The sequence below is a fragment of the Fusarium verticillioides genome, chromosome 5 (assembly GCF_000149555.1).
Source record: "Fusarium verticillioides 7600 chromosome 5, whole genome shotgun sequence".
Classification (NCBI taxonomy): Eukaryota; Fungi; Ascomycota; class Sordariomycetes; order Hypocreales; family Nectriaceae; genus Fusarium; species Fusarium verticillioides.
This window is the reverse complement of record NC_031679.1, coordinates 3,358,187-3,373,641: the sequence shown is the minus strand read 5'-3', so window position 1 is coordinate 3,373,641 and position 15,455 is coordinate 3,358,187. Positions and strand designations below refer to the sequence as shown.

At 50.0% G+C, this 15,455-nt stretch overlaps 6 protein-coding genes across 7 annotated transcripts; 4 read left to right on the top strand and 2 right to left on the bottom strand.

Annotated features, from left to right (window-relative positions):
* Positions 1–108: 108 nt before the first annotated feature.
* FVEG_09144 (hypothetical protein) lies at positions 109–1,594 on the top strand. The gene is made up of 2 exons (XM_018898072.1): positions 109–750; positions 804–1,594. The coding sequence occupies exons 1-2, from the start codon at positions 353–355 to the stop codon at positions 1,462–1,464; spliced, it is 1,059 nt and encodes a 352-aa protein (XP_018755871.1). The 5' UTR covers positions 109–352; the 3' UTR covers positions 1,465–1,594.
* A 539-nt stretch (positions 1,595–2,133) lies between these two features.
* FVEG_16526 (hypothetical protein) lies at positions 2,134–2,241 on the top strand (the record flags this gene model as incomplete). Its single annotated transcript, XM_018905747.1, has 1 exon — positions 2,134–2,241. One exon carries the CDS (start codon positions 2,134–2,136, stop codon positions 2,239–2,241), a length of 108 nt encoding a protein of 35 aa, XP_018755870.1.
* A 32-nt stretch (positions 2,242–2,273) lies between these two features.
* Positions 2,274–4,498, top strand: FVEG_09143 (hypothetical protein). Its single transcript, XM_018898071.1, has one exon. It carries the CDS (start codon positions 2,540–2,542, stop codon positions 4,397–4,399), a length of 1,860 nt encoding a protein of 619 aa, XP_018755869.1. The 5' UTR covers positions 2,274–2,539; the 3' UTR covers positions 4,400–4,498.
* Positions 4,499–4,739: 241 nt separating this feature from the next.
* FVEG_09142 (hypothetical protein) lies at positions 4,740–5,856 on the bottom strand. The gene is made up of 3 exons (XM_018898070.1): positions 5,626–5,856; positions 5,009–5,528; positions 4,740–4,958 (listed from the first exon to the last, which is right to left on the bottom strand). Exons 2-3 carry the CDS (start codon positions 5,241–5,243, stop codon positions 4,771–4,773), a joined length of 423 nt encoding a protein of 140 aa, XP_018755868.1. The 5' UTR covers positions 5,244–5,528; positions 5,626–5,856; the 3' UTR covers positions 4,740–4,770.
* Positions 5,857–6,272: 416 nt separating this feature from the next.
* Positions 6,273–12,203, bottom strand: FVEG_09141 (hypothetical protein). Its single transcript, XM_018898069.1, has 3 exons — positions 11,540–12,203; positions 7,040–11,488; positions 6,273–6,985 (listed from the first exon to the last, which is right to left on the bottom strand). Exons 1-3 carry the CDS (start codon positions 11,942–11,944, stop codon positions 6,431–6,433), a joined length of 5,409 nt encoding a protein of 1,802 aa, XP_018755867.1. The 5' UTR covers positions 11,945–12,203; the 3' UTR covers positions 6,273–6,430.
* On the top strand, positions 12,156–15,325 carry FVEG_16525 (hypothetical protein). Of its 2 annotated transcripts, XM_018905745.1 has the most exons (3): positions 12,156–12,505; positions 12,568–14,484; positions 14,540–15,325. In XM_018905745.1, the coding sequence occupies exons 1-3, from the start codon at positions 12,281–12,283 to the stop codon at positions 15,035–15,037; spliced, it is 2,640 nt and encodes an 879-aa protein (XP_018755865.1). In that variant the 5' UTR covers positions 12,156–12,280; the 3' UTR covers positions 15,038–15,325. The 2 variants fall into 2 exon arrangements, with proteins under 2 accessions (XP_018755865.1, XP_018755866.1); XM_018905746.1 differs by lacking the exon at positions 12,156–12,505 and having other exon boundaries at positions 12,514–14,484.
* The last annotated feature ends 130 nt before the right edge of the window (positions 15,326–15,455 follow it).

The window sequence follows — 15,455 nt, the reverse complement described above, 5'->3', positions numbered from 1 at the left end:
AGACTTGGCTTTTGACTAGCATATTTTGGGTATAACCTGGGCTGCATACCCAATTCGGGTTGATGGCGCCAATAAGCGCTTATGGTTAATTTCTTAGCTCCTCAGCCGTTCACACTTGTAATGAGCTAAGGGCGTTGGCCAAGGCTGGCTGTGTTTCGAGAGATGGGCTGACTCTGAATGATTGGCTCTTTTATGAGCTAGATATGGTGGCAGGGCTGTTTCCTAGTCGATTCGAAAGGCAATCCTTCAGAAGGGTTGCCTTCAAGTTTCTCTCATTCTCTCATTACCTCCCTCTCTTCCTCTCTTACACCGTCTTGGCTCCAGGTCAGTTCTCCGTATATCGACTTCAGAAATGGGTTCCTCGATGAGATGGCTCGCTGTGGCAGCTCTGGTATCTTTCTCTCTTGACAAGACGAGTGCTTTCGAGTTTGATCTACCACCTTCAGCACCAGAACCTACTTCACCGGCGAGACTTCGTGCTATCCGTCATGTACATGCACGCGCAGACGCAACTACTGAGACTCTCAGCATCACTGTCGCCCCAGACAACACTTGTGGTTTCTACACACCCAACACATCTTTCTTCTTCACATGTACTGGCGGTGTGAAGTGTATGTACGAGAATGACAAGTACAATGTTGCCTTTTGTGGTGAGAGGGACTTCAAGACGGCTTGCATGAACAGTGCCGATGCTTTGAACCCGGATAAGTGTGATGTGGACTGTAGACGGAACACAAACATTCAGAAATGGTGAGTCAAGCCCGACTTTCACAATTGAGGCATTCGCTGATCTAATTGAACAGTACCGCCGATACAAAGACGGAGTGTTACACCATCTACTTCCCCAACAACATCGAGAAGTACCCTTGCCATACACAATCGGGCTTCAGCAGCATGATCTTCCCAGATGGTGTAAGCGACTTTGAACAGTCAACACTAAGCGTAGACGTCTTCCCAGCTCTGGCCACCACCGAAGCATCAAGTGCTGAAGAATCCACCACCGAAGCCTCATCAAAGTCAACATCTGCAGCATCGACCACAACAGTCACAGGCGCACCACAAAACGACGATGGTGATGAGAACAAGGACGACAACGGTGGAAGCAGTACACCCGTAGGTGCTATCGCTGGCGGTGTCGTGGGAGGCGTCGCTATTCTCGTTGCCGTGGGCCTCATCATCTTCTTCATCCGCCGACGAGACAACAAGAAGAAAGCAGCAGCTCAGCCATTGATGTCAGACCAAGCACATACGCAGCCACAAATGCCGTATGGAATGCCCCCTCAACAGCAACAACAACAGATGCATTCTTACCAGGAATGGCACACTGGATCACCGCCCCCTCAGGGCTGGCAAAACAGCCCTTCGCCTCCCATCCTAGGAGGAGCTCCAGTGCTGGTTGAAGCTCCTGATTCCAATACTGCGCAGATTCATGAGATGGGTGATGGAACCGTCAAGTACAAATAAGCATACGAAAAAGGGAGGGCATTGGTTTGGATTGGTGGAAAGCGATAGAAGGCGTTTTAAGTGCTTATGTACTTGTATCGTCCTGTGTTGGACTAGCTCATATTAATGGCTGCGACTAGTTTCACTTTTGAACTCTTGTGTGTGTTAAGCTCGTGACTTTGTTTGATAGACATGCCTCATTCGGATCAGATAAAAGCGTAGTTTGAGAGCAGGGTTGTCGATGGGTGGTCTAGATCTTTGGGTGAAGATCTCCCGGCCTCGATGGTGGTGGTTGAGTGGCGATATGGCAGATGAAGGTGAAGACTCTTGGGAGGCAGGAAGACTCAGGACCTTGACCCCAATTCATAAAAAGGTTTAAGGAAACTCAAAATAGGCTTAGAAGGCCTTGGATAGTCTTCTATATAAGCCAGGATAGGGGTTGCGGGGTTTGCTAGCTTCCCTGGGACTCTAAGTAATAGACAATCATTTACTGTATATGAGTGGGCACTGGATTTGGGTAATGACTATGCCTGAACAAGATGAAGTTGTTACCGATTACGAATCTCAGCGACTCAATGACATGCAGCGACCTTATCCCGTCCGTCTCCTTGGTAACCCCGTGATCTGGGTCTTGCGCTGCCAAAAATAGCCAGGGGTTTTGTCCTGCCAGCCCAGTGCTGTCGACCGTTTATGTCGGCTAAGCCAATAGAGGCTCTAGCGCCCTCGAGTGGCCCCAGACTTCAGTGCTACAAGTGGAACATCCCGCTAAAGGTCCCTGGAATTCGCGGCTGCTCTTAGTTGATGAACTCTACTGAGGTTCCGTTGCAGCCGCGAGCGAGAAGTGAGACGTTGACGTGAACCCTGCCAGTCCCAAGTCTCAGACCCCGACGGGACCCAAAACTTTCAACTCGTGATCTATACAACATCTTATTCAATCTACTTTATCATCTCACCTCTTCCTCATCAATCAACAACCTCAGATCCTCAATATCTCATATATATCCGACCTCTAATTCCGACCCCTATTGAACAAATCCTTGGATGACCTCATATCGCATTCCTTGAACCTTTCAATGTCAATGCCACCTTGACGGTGATGACTCCCGTCGCTGCCCATACGACGGGCTCTTCCGATGCTGCCGCTGCCCTCAGGGGCGCAACACTTGCCTTCAACAAGCCCAAACCTGCTCCTCCACCTCCACAGAAGGACAATGGCGCTTTAACCGCTGCGACATCAGCCGGGCGACCTCGAAGCCCTACTAAGAACCTCGGCGCGCAGAGCACGGGCGGAAGCACAATCGACAACGAACAATATGGACAAAATGGGGGATCAATAGCGGCGAGGCTGAGACAGCTGGGCCATAGTCCAGGCCAGCTTCATCCGAGTGCAGCCAGGGGAGGCACAGATCCTAAGAGCGCAAGCTTCATAGCTGCCACGCTGGCAGCAAGTCGGAGTGCTAGTCCTAGCCCCAAGGCTCGAACACCACGGAGGAGGACGAGTATTGAAGGTTCTTCGAGTAGTGGTGACGTTGTTGATTCAGGGCCCATTGCGCCTACCGGGTCACTTATTTCAATGTTTGAGCAGAGCCGCGCAGGTGACCCTGTGAAGCGAAGCTCACCTAAAAGGACTCCTGCCAAAGCGCCTAAAGAAGAGGCCGATAGCATCTCGGAAGAGAGGGTACCGCAAGAGGAGAGACGTTTACCAGAAACCAAACCGAAGCCCAAGCCCAAGCCCAAGCCAAAACCGTTGACACCGGAGCCTCGGACGCCCATCAAACCAGCTCCGGAGGTATTGTCACCTAAGCCAGCACTGCCTAACAAGCCAGTTCTGAGCCCCAATCCTGCTCTAAGTCCAAACCCAACTTTGAGTCCAAGGCCATTTATGAGACCAAAGACACCTCCTCAGATCATCACTCGTCATGCAACCAACCCTATGCTGACTCCATCGCCGGATCCTCAGAAACGCAGTCCGAAACCTAGGGAACAGCCTAAACAGCGACCTCCGACACCACCGCAGCCCAGAGGGACAAGCAAACCAAAGGTCGAGTCCAAGAGTGTCTTGCATGAAAAGACCCCAGCTATCAAACAAAAACGCTCTGCTCCTCCACTCGAACCTCGGCTATCTCGTCCAAGGACAACTCCGCCTACTCCTACAGAAGCACGGCCGACATCGGCACTGACAGTATCTTCGGACGATACCTTCGTGTCTGCATCATCTGTTCAGTCGCCGGTACGAGAATCTCCTCCGGTGATGCCTGTAAAGAGGCATTTCACGGGTAGTGTTCCGCCATCGCCGACTCGAGATTTTCGACGCAGCCAGTTTCAAAGCTCATCAGCCACAAGCCTCCCACTCGAGTCTCTCACGAGCGCCATCGTGGCTGGCTCACTTGCGTCTGCTCGTCTTACACCACACAATACGGGAGGCAGTCTAGCACCCCCAGTACCTCGAAGGCAAAAGTCACCTCGTCTAATGCAGACTTTACGGCAGCCGCCCAAGCCTCTAGGAGAGGATGCAGATCGACATAAAAAGAAGGGGTTGAAGCTTCATAAAGGAAAGCACGCGCACCACGAAGGTTCGCGAAAGAAGTGGAGAGAAGAAGTAACACCACGAGAGCGGAAACGATATGAAGCAGTTTGGGCCTCCAACCGTGGCTTGTTCCTTGACTTGCCCAACGCACCTCTGGATGCTATGAACGGAGATCCCTCCGAGTATGTTCTCAACACAGTTGTTCGAGAAATCTGGAAGCGGTCCCGTCTACCAGCAGATGAGCTGGCCGAGGTATGGGACCTGGTTGACCGTAAGGGACGAGGCGTTCTGGGACGTGCAGAATTTGTTGTTGGCATGTGGTTGATTGACCAACGCCTTCGTGGACGAAAGATCCCAACCAAAGTGAGTGACAGTGTCTGGGGCAGCGCCAATGGCATACAGACCAAGAAACACGACCACAAGCATTAGAGATGTTAATTCAAATTTGTCCTTGTTCTATAGAGTGATACCCTATTTAGACTACATGCCTATTGACTACATAAATAATTGTTCATTTCATGTCCCTACTATCTGATATTGAATAAGTGAGTTACATCGCTGATGCAATGAAAGAAGCACAGAAGATTGTGGGATCAGCATCAATATTCAGAAGCTCAAATATTTATATAAGCAACGTCTATATGTTATGTTCTAATATGCAAAATGTGCTAAGAAGGGTCATTGGCAGACCAGGGAGATTTGACTTGTCTATACACAAGACGACCCCCATCCAGTCTCCATATTCAACACCACCACGTCAAGGTTTTATCCCCTGACATAGGCAATCAAACTCTAACAACTCACGATGAGCTAACATACTCGTCGCTAGTCTTGTCACCGAAAGTGACGGTGACATTGTACTCGCTAATGGTAGGGCTTCCAGAAGCACCGTAGATGCTGAAAAGAGCAGCGGTGATGAGGCCCTGACCCTTCGTGCCCTCGGGGATGGTGAGTTTCTTCTTCAGAGGCTCGACCTTATTAGACTCGGCTGTCTGTTGCATTAGCAATAAGATCAAGATAAAAAGGAGGGGAACATACCCTTTCCGAGGGCGAAGGAATCGGCGATCTGGCCGATGGTGCCAGGGTATTGAGCCTCAGGAGCATAGCCAAAGACGATGGAGGAATCGAAGACGCTCTGGATGTAGTTCTCGCGAACGATGATGGCCTCGAAGGGCTCACCGACTGCGATCTCCTTGGGGACCTTGATACCGGTGATGCGGGCCTCGGCGAGAGCGAGGAGAGCGGTGGAAGCGGCGGCGATAGAGAAACGCATAATGAAGGTTGTAAAGAGGTGTGTAGTTGAAGTGGTTGTGTGTATAGGATGGAGTTGAGCTGAGTGCAGGAGAACAGGAAGGATTCAGTTGAAGAGTCGGTGATCCTTTATATACATATACAACACTCAACTCTAATATCATATTATTCATGCGTGTCCAACGTGAATGGATACAAACAACAGGAACCCTTGCATCTCCGTCCACGGCCAAGATCTATTTACAGCTCATGGACATGACATGGCATCCGTCATAGCTCGCCTCAATCAATTTCCAAATGCCGATCACTACCAACTCCAAAGTCAGAATGCGGTCTTCAGCTCGGCAATTCAACAAGTTGGATACTTCCCCGGATCTTTCGGGGGGGGGGGGAGCAGATCTGACCGCTTCTTGCTACGAGTTGAACATTCTTTGTGGCTGCGCCAGAATCTTCTTTGGCGTTGACCGTTGAAATTCCAAGGCAACGTTGCTGCACTGTATCTGAAACTTGGGCTTAGCACAGACGGATACGAGCTTGATCGACGCTTTGCATGCTATATTCTCCGCCCAATGGCCAATGGGGGCTGTATATGTGGACAAATAAGTGAGTGTCGAACAAGAATTAGTGATTATGAGTTGATCGAGGCTTCTATGAGCCACTCTGGTTACCGCTCCCAACATGCGCTATGTCAGCTCGCGATGACGCACTATCTACCTTATCTGTATGTGCCCAGCCCAGGTAGAGTGCGGATATAAATGCCGTCTCAGAGATATTACAGGGGAAATAGTGCCACTTTTTATATAATATCCTAGGCATTTATAGTTATACAAGGTTGTTGCCCTGAGTTAGCACGTCAACAAGAGCTGCCATACCGCCGGCACTGTGCACATATGTACTAATATAAACATCCTGTACAGTATGTACGGATACGATGTTATATGGCTTCGTCATTCCTCCAACCAATAACTTGCCGATACCCGAACCATGAAGATCACCTCGTGTTCATGCTTGGCTGATGTTTGTTCGTGATGTGGGCAACTTTACGAAGTGTGTACACTAATTCTATCCATCACTTGTGACTTACTTTATTTGCAACAGATCGTTGATGACAATATATGCTGAAAATGATTCTATCGTTAGTACTAACTTTTGACTGCCAGGAGTATACTATGGTATCCCAAATTATTGAAACAAAGACGAGCGAGTATTCTACTCCTCCATCTCTTCATCCTCATCCTCAGCTGCAGCCGCAGCATCAGCCTCCTTCTTCGCCTTGAAGGCAACAGCCCACTCCTGGGCCTTGGCCATCACCTTGTCCTTGCCCTTGGGGTCTAGCTTCTCCTCCCAGTCAGCCCAGCGTCTGAACCACTTCTCAGCCATCTTGGGCTTCAAGCCCTTAACTCGTGTCCGTCTATCGAAAACGTCACGGATAGCGGTGGGGTCAGCCTCGGAAAGACCGATCTCGAGATCAAGAAGCTGACTCCAGAGATCACCCTTCTTGGGGTAGGCAGCCAGAAGAGTCGCGAACATAGTACGGCCTCGTTCGGGCTCACCGTTGGGGGATCGGAATTCTAGAGCGGCGAAGCGGCTCACGAGAGTCTGACTGTGACGATCGCCGAGTTGCTGAGTGGCCCGGGGGAGAAGAGCACGAGCTCGGTCAGGATTGTTGCTGGTAGCATGCAAGAAATGGGCATAGTTGAGCCAGACGTTGGGAGACTTGGCACCGAACTTCTTGACCATTGTTTCGAACAGAGCGTCGGCATCCTGTTATATAGTTAGCGCGTGATGCCCTGTGTGATGTACTATGAAGTAGCTTACCTTGAGCTTCTCGGACTGGATGTAGATACTGGCCAGTCGCTCATGGACCTCTTGCGCGTCGTTGTATTGACAAGCCCGCTTGAAGACCTCCTCCACTGTCTGCTTAGTTCCGTAGGCAACCTCCAAGTTGAGGTAAGCAACCCAGACGTTGAGCTTCTCCGTCTCTTCACGGATGTTGATAGACTTGATGGCTCGCTCGGCAACCTCACGGGCCTTGGAGAGCTCTGACACTTGCATCTGGAAAGCCATGTAGGCAATCCACAGCTCTGACGAGTCAGGCTGTCCAAGCAGTAATCGCTCGTAATCGCTAGAGGTCTGGGGGCCATTGGCATCCAGCTCAGCAGTTCGGTCGACCTGGATCTCGTCCTTGTTCCGCCTCTTCTTCCTTGTCTTTTCATTGTCCTTCGTTTGCTCCTCTGACTCTGATTCTGGCTCATCGAAGGGGTCAGCAGACCACTCAGACTTCTTTCCTGCACCGAGACCCTTGGACTTCTTCTTGGTCGGTTGGTCCTCCATCTCCACATCCTCATCATCGTCCTCTTCCTCCTCGTCATCCTCATCATCATCCTCATCATCATCCTCATCATCATCCTCGTCGTCTTCGCCTTCGTCCTCATCCTCATCTTCGTCTGAGTCTCCCGCATTATCTGTACCCAGGATCTTGAGGAGTGCACCAGCATCATCCATGTCCACATCATCGTCACTATCGTCCTCATCGAGCTCAACACCGGCATCAGAGTCATCCATATCGGTATCAGCATCCTCGAAAAGTGAAGGCTTAAGTCCGAAGGTAACTCTTCGCTTGTTCGTGTCCACTTCAAGAACACGTGCCTTGACAGCATCGCCCTCCTTGTAGAGCTTGGTTGCGTCCTTGACAGGGTTCTCAGCCATCTGACTGCGATGGCAGAGACCACTGACATTGTCGGAGTTGTCGATCAGGATGAAAGCACCAAACTCCTCAACCTTTCGCACTTTTCCGGTCACGACCTGGCCTTCCTTGATATCATTGTATGTAATGGGAGGGGTGTAGTCCTCGTCAACGACTGAAGACTTCAAGCTCATCTCCACGTGGCGAGTCTGTTTGTCGACAGCAATAACTCGGCCCTTGACAAGCTGGTCAATTTGGAAATGATCCTTCCACTCCTTCAGATACCGATCTGACAAGTTCGAAATCTTGACCAGAGCAGTAACCTGTCCACCGAGGAGAACGAAAAGTCCCTTGTCTGAGACATTCTTGACAAATCCTCGGACAACGTCACCAGCATCCAATTGAGAAACGTCGCTGATCTCCTTATCCTTGACTGGGAGTGTAGAGCTCATGATACGAGATGGACGGGTTGATAGTCGGAGTCTCTTGTTACTTGCATCAAGTTCCACGATAGAAACGCGAACGATGTCGCCCTTCTTTTGCTTCAGAGTGTTGATAGTGTCAAAGTCATCGGCCATATCGGGAAGGTGAACGGGTCCTGACACAAGTTCGCTCAGCTTGACGAGGACCTGGCGCTCGTTGACCTTTGTGACTCGTCCAGGAAGAACCATGTTTTGCTTAAGAGCACTCCAAGTAACAGTCTCGGAAGAGCTGGAAGAGCGAGCAGACAGGTCCAGACGTTTGTTGCGAGCATCGACACCAGTCACTCTCACCTTCAAGGCTGAGCCCACAGGGAAGTTTGCCTCGAGATCGTTGAGTTGAGAAAGGTCATCGGATGCTTCCATGGCAGAGATTCTGCCTCGGACTGAGGGAGAAAGATTGACCCAGAGATGTTGGGGGCTGGAGTTGTTGACGAAGGCGACATAAGTGTCACCAACCTTGAGGTTCTCAAGAGACAGGGGTTCGAGAGTCTTGGCCTTGAGGTCGCTAGGCTTTGCGGTAAGCTCGAGCACAGAGTGGAGGGATCGGTGAGAGAATGGCAAAAATCGGTGATCTTTGGCGCTGTGGACTCCCATAACGCGTACTGACACGGTCTGCTTCTTATTGTACTTGTCCAGAGGGTCCTTGGGGTCGGTGATATCCTCCCACTTGTCGAAAATTTGAGAGACATCAATTCGGCCCTGAACCTTGCTGTCGACAAGCTGAACATTAAGCTGTGTATCCTTGATGGATGTAATCTTAGCCTTAGCCACAGTTCCAAACTCAATATCATCTGAAGCAGCAGGCTTGTCGCTGGCCTTAAGCTTTTTATCTAATTCGGCAGACTCGTCGAAGTCAGCAGGGGCCACTACGATACGCTTGTGATCGGGAATAACTGAGACAATCTTGACTTCGATTGACTGGTGCTTGTGCATGCCAAAGTCAGGGAGGTCCTGAATGTCTGCAGCAAGGCGAGCCTTGGGAAGAAGAGCGTTCACACCTCCACCGAACTGAACGAAGACGGCAGTAACAGTAATGTTCCTAACGAATCCAGCAACAATCTTGCCTTCCCTAGCATCCTCAAAGCTGGTAAGCAAGGTCTTGTCCTTTCCAGCACTGACAAGACTGGGCTTGTGACTAAGAATAACAGCACGTCGGTTCTCGTTCTTCTCGATGATCACCAAGTCAGAAAGGGTCTGACCAACAGCAATACGTTTGAGAGCATATTGGTTCTTGGATGTTGACTTATCAGTGAGGTGGCCAACAGGGAGGATAGCTTTGAGCTGAGCGTCGGCCAATTCAACGAAAACCTGATCTTCGGTCTTTTGTGTGACCTTGGCAGAGACAATATCACCAAGCTGAAGCTTCTTGAGGGCATTCTGCTTATCCAGGCCGAAAGCAGAAGGGTCTTTGCAGGATACGACGAGTCTCTTAGACTCAGGCTCGACGTCAAGGACATGTACGCTGACAACTTGGCCATTTCGGAAATGTTCCTTAGGGTCCTTGATGTAGGCCTCACTCATCTCTGAGATCGGCAGGAATCCTTGGACAGCTCCAAAGAATTGGATGATGGCACCGGAAGACTGGATCTTGATAATGGTACCAGGAATTTGCATTCCAACACTAGCCTCTTCGTAAGCCTTGATAACAGGAGCTTCCGAGTTGACGAGTGTCTTCTTCAAGGTGAGGCGCATTTGCTTCTTGGATAGGTTGGTTGAAAGAACTCGAGCCTTGACCTTCATGCCCTGTCGGAACTTCTTCTCGGGGTGTTGTAGCTTCACATCAGAAAAGTGTTGTTCGGGAACGAAGCCAGTGATACCCTCAGCAACCTTGACGACGAGACCGCTGACACCCTTCTCATCAATAAGGACCTTTTCAATATTGCATGTTACAACGGCACCGATGGGAACATCTTCCAGTCTGAGATATTGCTGCTCAAGCACGGACTTCTCAAAGGATATTTGGAAGAGGCCATCCATTTCGTTGTAGCCAATAACACGGCCCTTGTGCTCCGTATCAACCTTGTAAGGGCCACTTGCTTCGTACAGTGCTTCCACCTTGCCATCCTTGACTCGTGAAATATGGACAAATCCGCTCAAGCCAGGGATGCCAATATCGACGAACAGACCAATATCAGGCTCAACATGACGGACTGTGCATTTCTCAACAAGAGATGAGATGGGGAGAACCTGAGTTGGGTTCTTCTTAGAATCGGTTGACTTGGTAGGTCGTTTCTTCTCGAGGGCGGTAATATGTGGAAGAAGGGAGATTCCGAGCTTGGGCTCTCTGGCACCAGGGAAGTTGCAAATTACTCGGGCCTTGACTCTTGAGCCAATCTTGTACGCTGTATCCAAACTCACACCAGCAGGGCCAGCTCCAGATTGGATGATATCTGCAGTCACGTCTAGGTGACCCATGATCTTTCCAGAAAGACCTCGTCGGTCGGTGTTGGAGATGAGTACATCTGCCATGGTACCAGGGAGGAAGGTATTGATGGTCGTGGCATCGGCAGGGATACTCTTGGGGTTACCAATCTTCTTCTGTTGAAGTGAGAGCTGTGCGATCTTACCATTGGCACCCTTGCTGATCACCTGGCACAAGAAAACAGCGCCTGGCTGCAATCTTTGCTCGTCGATGTTCTTATCAACCTCACTCTTTGCAAGGAAAGCACCAAGATTCTCAATACCGGTGTCCATCACAAAGCCACGGTCCTCAACGCTGACAATAGACGCCATAACCGTGGTGTTAGGAACAACATCATCCTTCGACAGGCCCGTGTTGGCCTCATTGGGTCGCAGGGACAATTCGATGCGTCGCTTGCTCTTTCCGGCAGTAGACTCCTCGGCAGTAGATGCCACGTACACTCTCAAGTATTGACCAACAGAAAAGATAGACTTGAGGTCGATACCCTCATCATCCTCTGCCTCGCCTTCTTCCTCGTCGTCCTTCTCTGTAGTCTCGTTCTCGAGACGTTCCGTCAATTGTTGGGAGATGGCGACGATTGAGATATGTCCGGTAAGGTTGTTTGGTAATGCGACTTCGAGATCGAGGTTGTTGATTCGTGTGACCTGTGCAAGAACAAGAGAGCCTTTGACCAGATTCTACACCAATGTCAGTAGGCAAAGTGAGTGAACGTAAACATTTAGGTTTACCTTGAAGCTCAGACTCTCAATTCTGACTGCTTGTTCCTCCTCTCCGGTCTTCTTGTCTGACTTCTTGTCACCCTTCAGGGCAGTCTTCCGCTTCTTCTTCTTTTGGACCTTGTTGCCAGTGTTGAATTCTTCTTCGCGCATGGCATCAGCCTTGGCTTCAAGCTGAATCTTTTTCTGCTCGAGAGGAGTGAGGACGCTGGCGCCACCTCGAGGGAACATTGGCTCGTCTTCTTTCAAGAGCGACACAACAGGAGCCTTGTCGGCTGTCTCAGCACTCTTCTTGGGAGCGGGCTTCGCATCTTTGCCGACATTTTCTTTTTTGGTAGGTCTGGCTTCTTTTGTATTCTTTGCCGATTTTGCAGGCGGATTGCCGCCGGGGGCGTCTTTTCGTTTGAGGTTGCTCATTGTGAAAGACGTTGGCGCATCACCAACTGTGCTTTCTCACACTCTCAAGATCTTTTTCTTTGTCGAAGCCGGATGGACTGAAATCTTTTCTTATCGATAATGAATAATGGGGCTGTCTAGGCGGGCCCACTTCCCTGCAGTTACCCTTTATGGCGGGGGCTAAACGGCCGTCCAGAACAGTTCCTTAGCTGTTGGGGTCTAGGCGCGGGCATCTGAATCAACACATGACGGAACTATGAAATTAGCACTCTGATAAAACAACAACAAGACATATAGACACAACACTTGCCATAATTCAAACCATCCATGGCATACTCACGCCATATTTGATACATAATGTTGCCACGTAAAAAGGCACGCCCCAATCCGGCCGAATCAGCCGTGAACAACGACTCTCAGACCCTGGTCAGAAACTCAACAACAGAGGCCCCTACGTCACAATCACAGGCATCAAAAGCATCACCTGCAGTAGAGGCGGATCACAACAACAACGCAAAAGCGCCTTCAACACAGCAGATCATGGGTGACACGGGCTCCACAGCGCAGAATAAGAGCAAAGACGTCGGTTTGCCCATTATGATATCTTTTCTTGTTCATTCCACCATATCTAACAATCCATCTAGGTTCGGAAAACGAAGAGCTGGTACGGTTCCTGGCAACGACCCTCCAAAGCCTCGGCATCTACATCGGTCGCAAAGGAAAACATTTTTGGAGGGTCCGTCAAGTTAAATAAAACATCAGATCTAAGTCGATACGAAGCGAGGAAAGGCGACGATAACGCTAGTATTCGAAGTACGGCCGGAACGATTAAGACGATGCCAAAGGTTTCCGAGACCAAGTCCGATGTGACTATGACAGAAGAAAGCGCGCAAGCCGAATCGCAGACTCGGAAAAAATCCGATCCCGAACCATCGCGGGAGTCGTCCAAGGTCATGGGGACTCGAGAGCCACTAAAAGATACAGACATTGCAGAAACGATGCCACCCAAGGCACCCGAGTCGAAGACCGATGATAATCAAGATCAATCCGATACTCGTACTGAAGCAACCGTGTCACAGACGGACCTCCAACGTCCAGCAACATCGTCAGGGTGGCTTGGATGGTGGTCGAAAACACCTTTCACAGAGACGCAGGCTGCTCCAGCGCCTGATCTAAATGGTACACCAACAGCTGAAGACGAGGCCACCAAGGAAGCGGATGAATCGAGGCCTGTCACTCCACCCGCTCAAACGACATCTACAGATCAAGTCGCATCACCTAAAAGCATAAAGGCTCCACAGTCAACGTCTTGGTTCAGTTATTGGTATCGAACGGCTGAGTCTGTCAAGACTTCAGAAGATAAGCAGGACACTCAACCACAACCAAGTACAGATGCACCCTCTGAGGATGTCACCATAAAGGATGCGTCGCCTCCACATCAGCATGAGCCGCCGCCCAAGGCTGGCTCGACTTGGGTGTTTTGGTCTAAGGAATCACCAAAGTCAAAGGATAGTACACCAATGCCGGAGTCGGGAGAAGTGGCTATCATGGGTGAGGGCTCAGAGGCTCATCCTCGACCTATGGCAGAATGCGATGTATCGCCAACCAAGGGCCGCGCAAAAGCTGATGCGAAATCGAAAGAAGCTCAGGCGACGATGAAGTCAGGATGGATGAAGAAAAGCAAGCGCGGTAGACCACAGTCGATGGATCTGGATCCTCCATCACCGTCTGTATCTGGTACTTCCACCCCTACCAGTACAACACCCGTAACACAAGATATCGACAAAGCAGCAGTCAAGGCTGCTTCCTCCAGTCCGTCAATTTCCGAATCAGAAGCATCATCGAAAACCTCTACAAATCTTCTTCTGCCATCTTTCTCCAGTACTTACCACATGAAGGAGAACCCATCCATCTTGAAGCAATTAACACAGTTCCTTCTTCGCACACAACAGGCTCCCCCGAACCATGTTGTCCGAGTGGACAATCCCCCCAAGATCCGAAAGGCCATTGCAATCGGCGTCCATGGCCTGTTTCCTGCGACTTACCTACGTCCCATGATTGGCCAGCCAACAGGCACATCTCTTCGTTTCGCAGCGCTTGGTGCTGAGGCGATCCGGAGATGGACCGAGTCCCATGGATGTGGTGATTGCGAGATCGAAAAGGTCGCCTTAGAAGGAGAAGGGAAAATCAGAGACCGGGTTGACAATTTGTGGAATCTTATGCTCAACTGGATTGACCACATTCGGAGTGCTGACTTCATTTTGATTGCTTGTCACTCTCAGGGCGTTCCTGTGAGCATCATGCTACTCGAGAAACTTATTGATCTTGGCATTATCACAAATGCAAAAGTTGGTGTCTGTGCCATGGCTGGAGTGGCTTTGGGTCCATTCCCGGACTACAAGTCTGGCCTGTTGATGGGCTCGGCAGCCGAGTTGTGGGAATTTGGAAATCCAGAGAGTGACAATTCGAAGCGTTTCGAGAAAGCTCTCAAGCGGGTAGTAGACTACGGAACTCGTGTCACATTCATTGGCAGCATCGATGACCAAGTCGTGCCAATGGAGGTAAGTTTATCTTGAGCGTTGCACACCCTCAGATCGGGTCAGCTAACGTCAATAGTCTGCTATTTATTCGCCAGCAAATCACCCTTACATCTACCGGGCTGTCTTCATTGACGGGCGTGTCCATGCCCCTGACTTCATTGCCCACCTGGTGGGTTTTGCTCTTAAGCTTCGCAACCTCGGCGTTTCTGATCATGGCTTGATCCGCGAACTTTCCGTGCCTCTAGCCGGATCTCTTTACTCTGGTGCTGGCCACTCTCGCCTTTATTATGATGATGCAGTTTACGATCTTGCTATTGCACACGCACTTGAGACAGCACCTGCTGGCCCGTCACCGCCGCCCTGCACGATCTCCCCGCGGGGCGGGCCTCTGACATCTCAAAACCCGTATGTCCTACCATGGATCATGCGAGGCCTACTCGAAGAAAGCTTCGTACGAACCGAGTTGAGCAACGAGGCAGATGAGTTGCTTCGGCAATTCGATGACTGGAAACCCACCAACAAAGCTCTTAAGGACGTCAAGTATCGCCTTGAGGCAGTCCGATCTAAACTTTGATTGTGATATTTGTGCAAAATATGATTATTTTTGATAGAAATTATGGACGGCGAACAACAGGAATTATGGCGCACTGCGAAGATGGCACGAATACATACCCAGAACGGGAAGGCAATAAAGTCAGGAGTTATCTGCTAACACTATATGTTCTCATAATCAATTCTAGAATATCAATTCTATAGATTCACCGGATTCATCTGCATTTTTCTAGTGGTATACGTTGAATTTTGAGTCTAGTAGAGTAATCGTGTGGGCTCATAATAATACATATCTTCCAGATCATCATCACCTCTATGCTCCAGATAATGCTACAACCATCCTGATGCCCTTTAAGCCATGTACAAACCTGACAAGCTCTTTCTATTATACACCCTTTCTTCATTTGAGGATCTCTTGAAAGTGACCAACGACATGCACC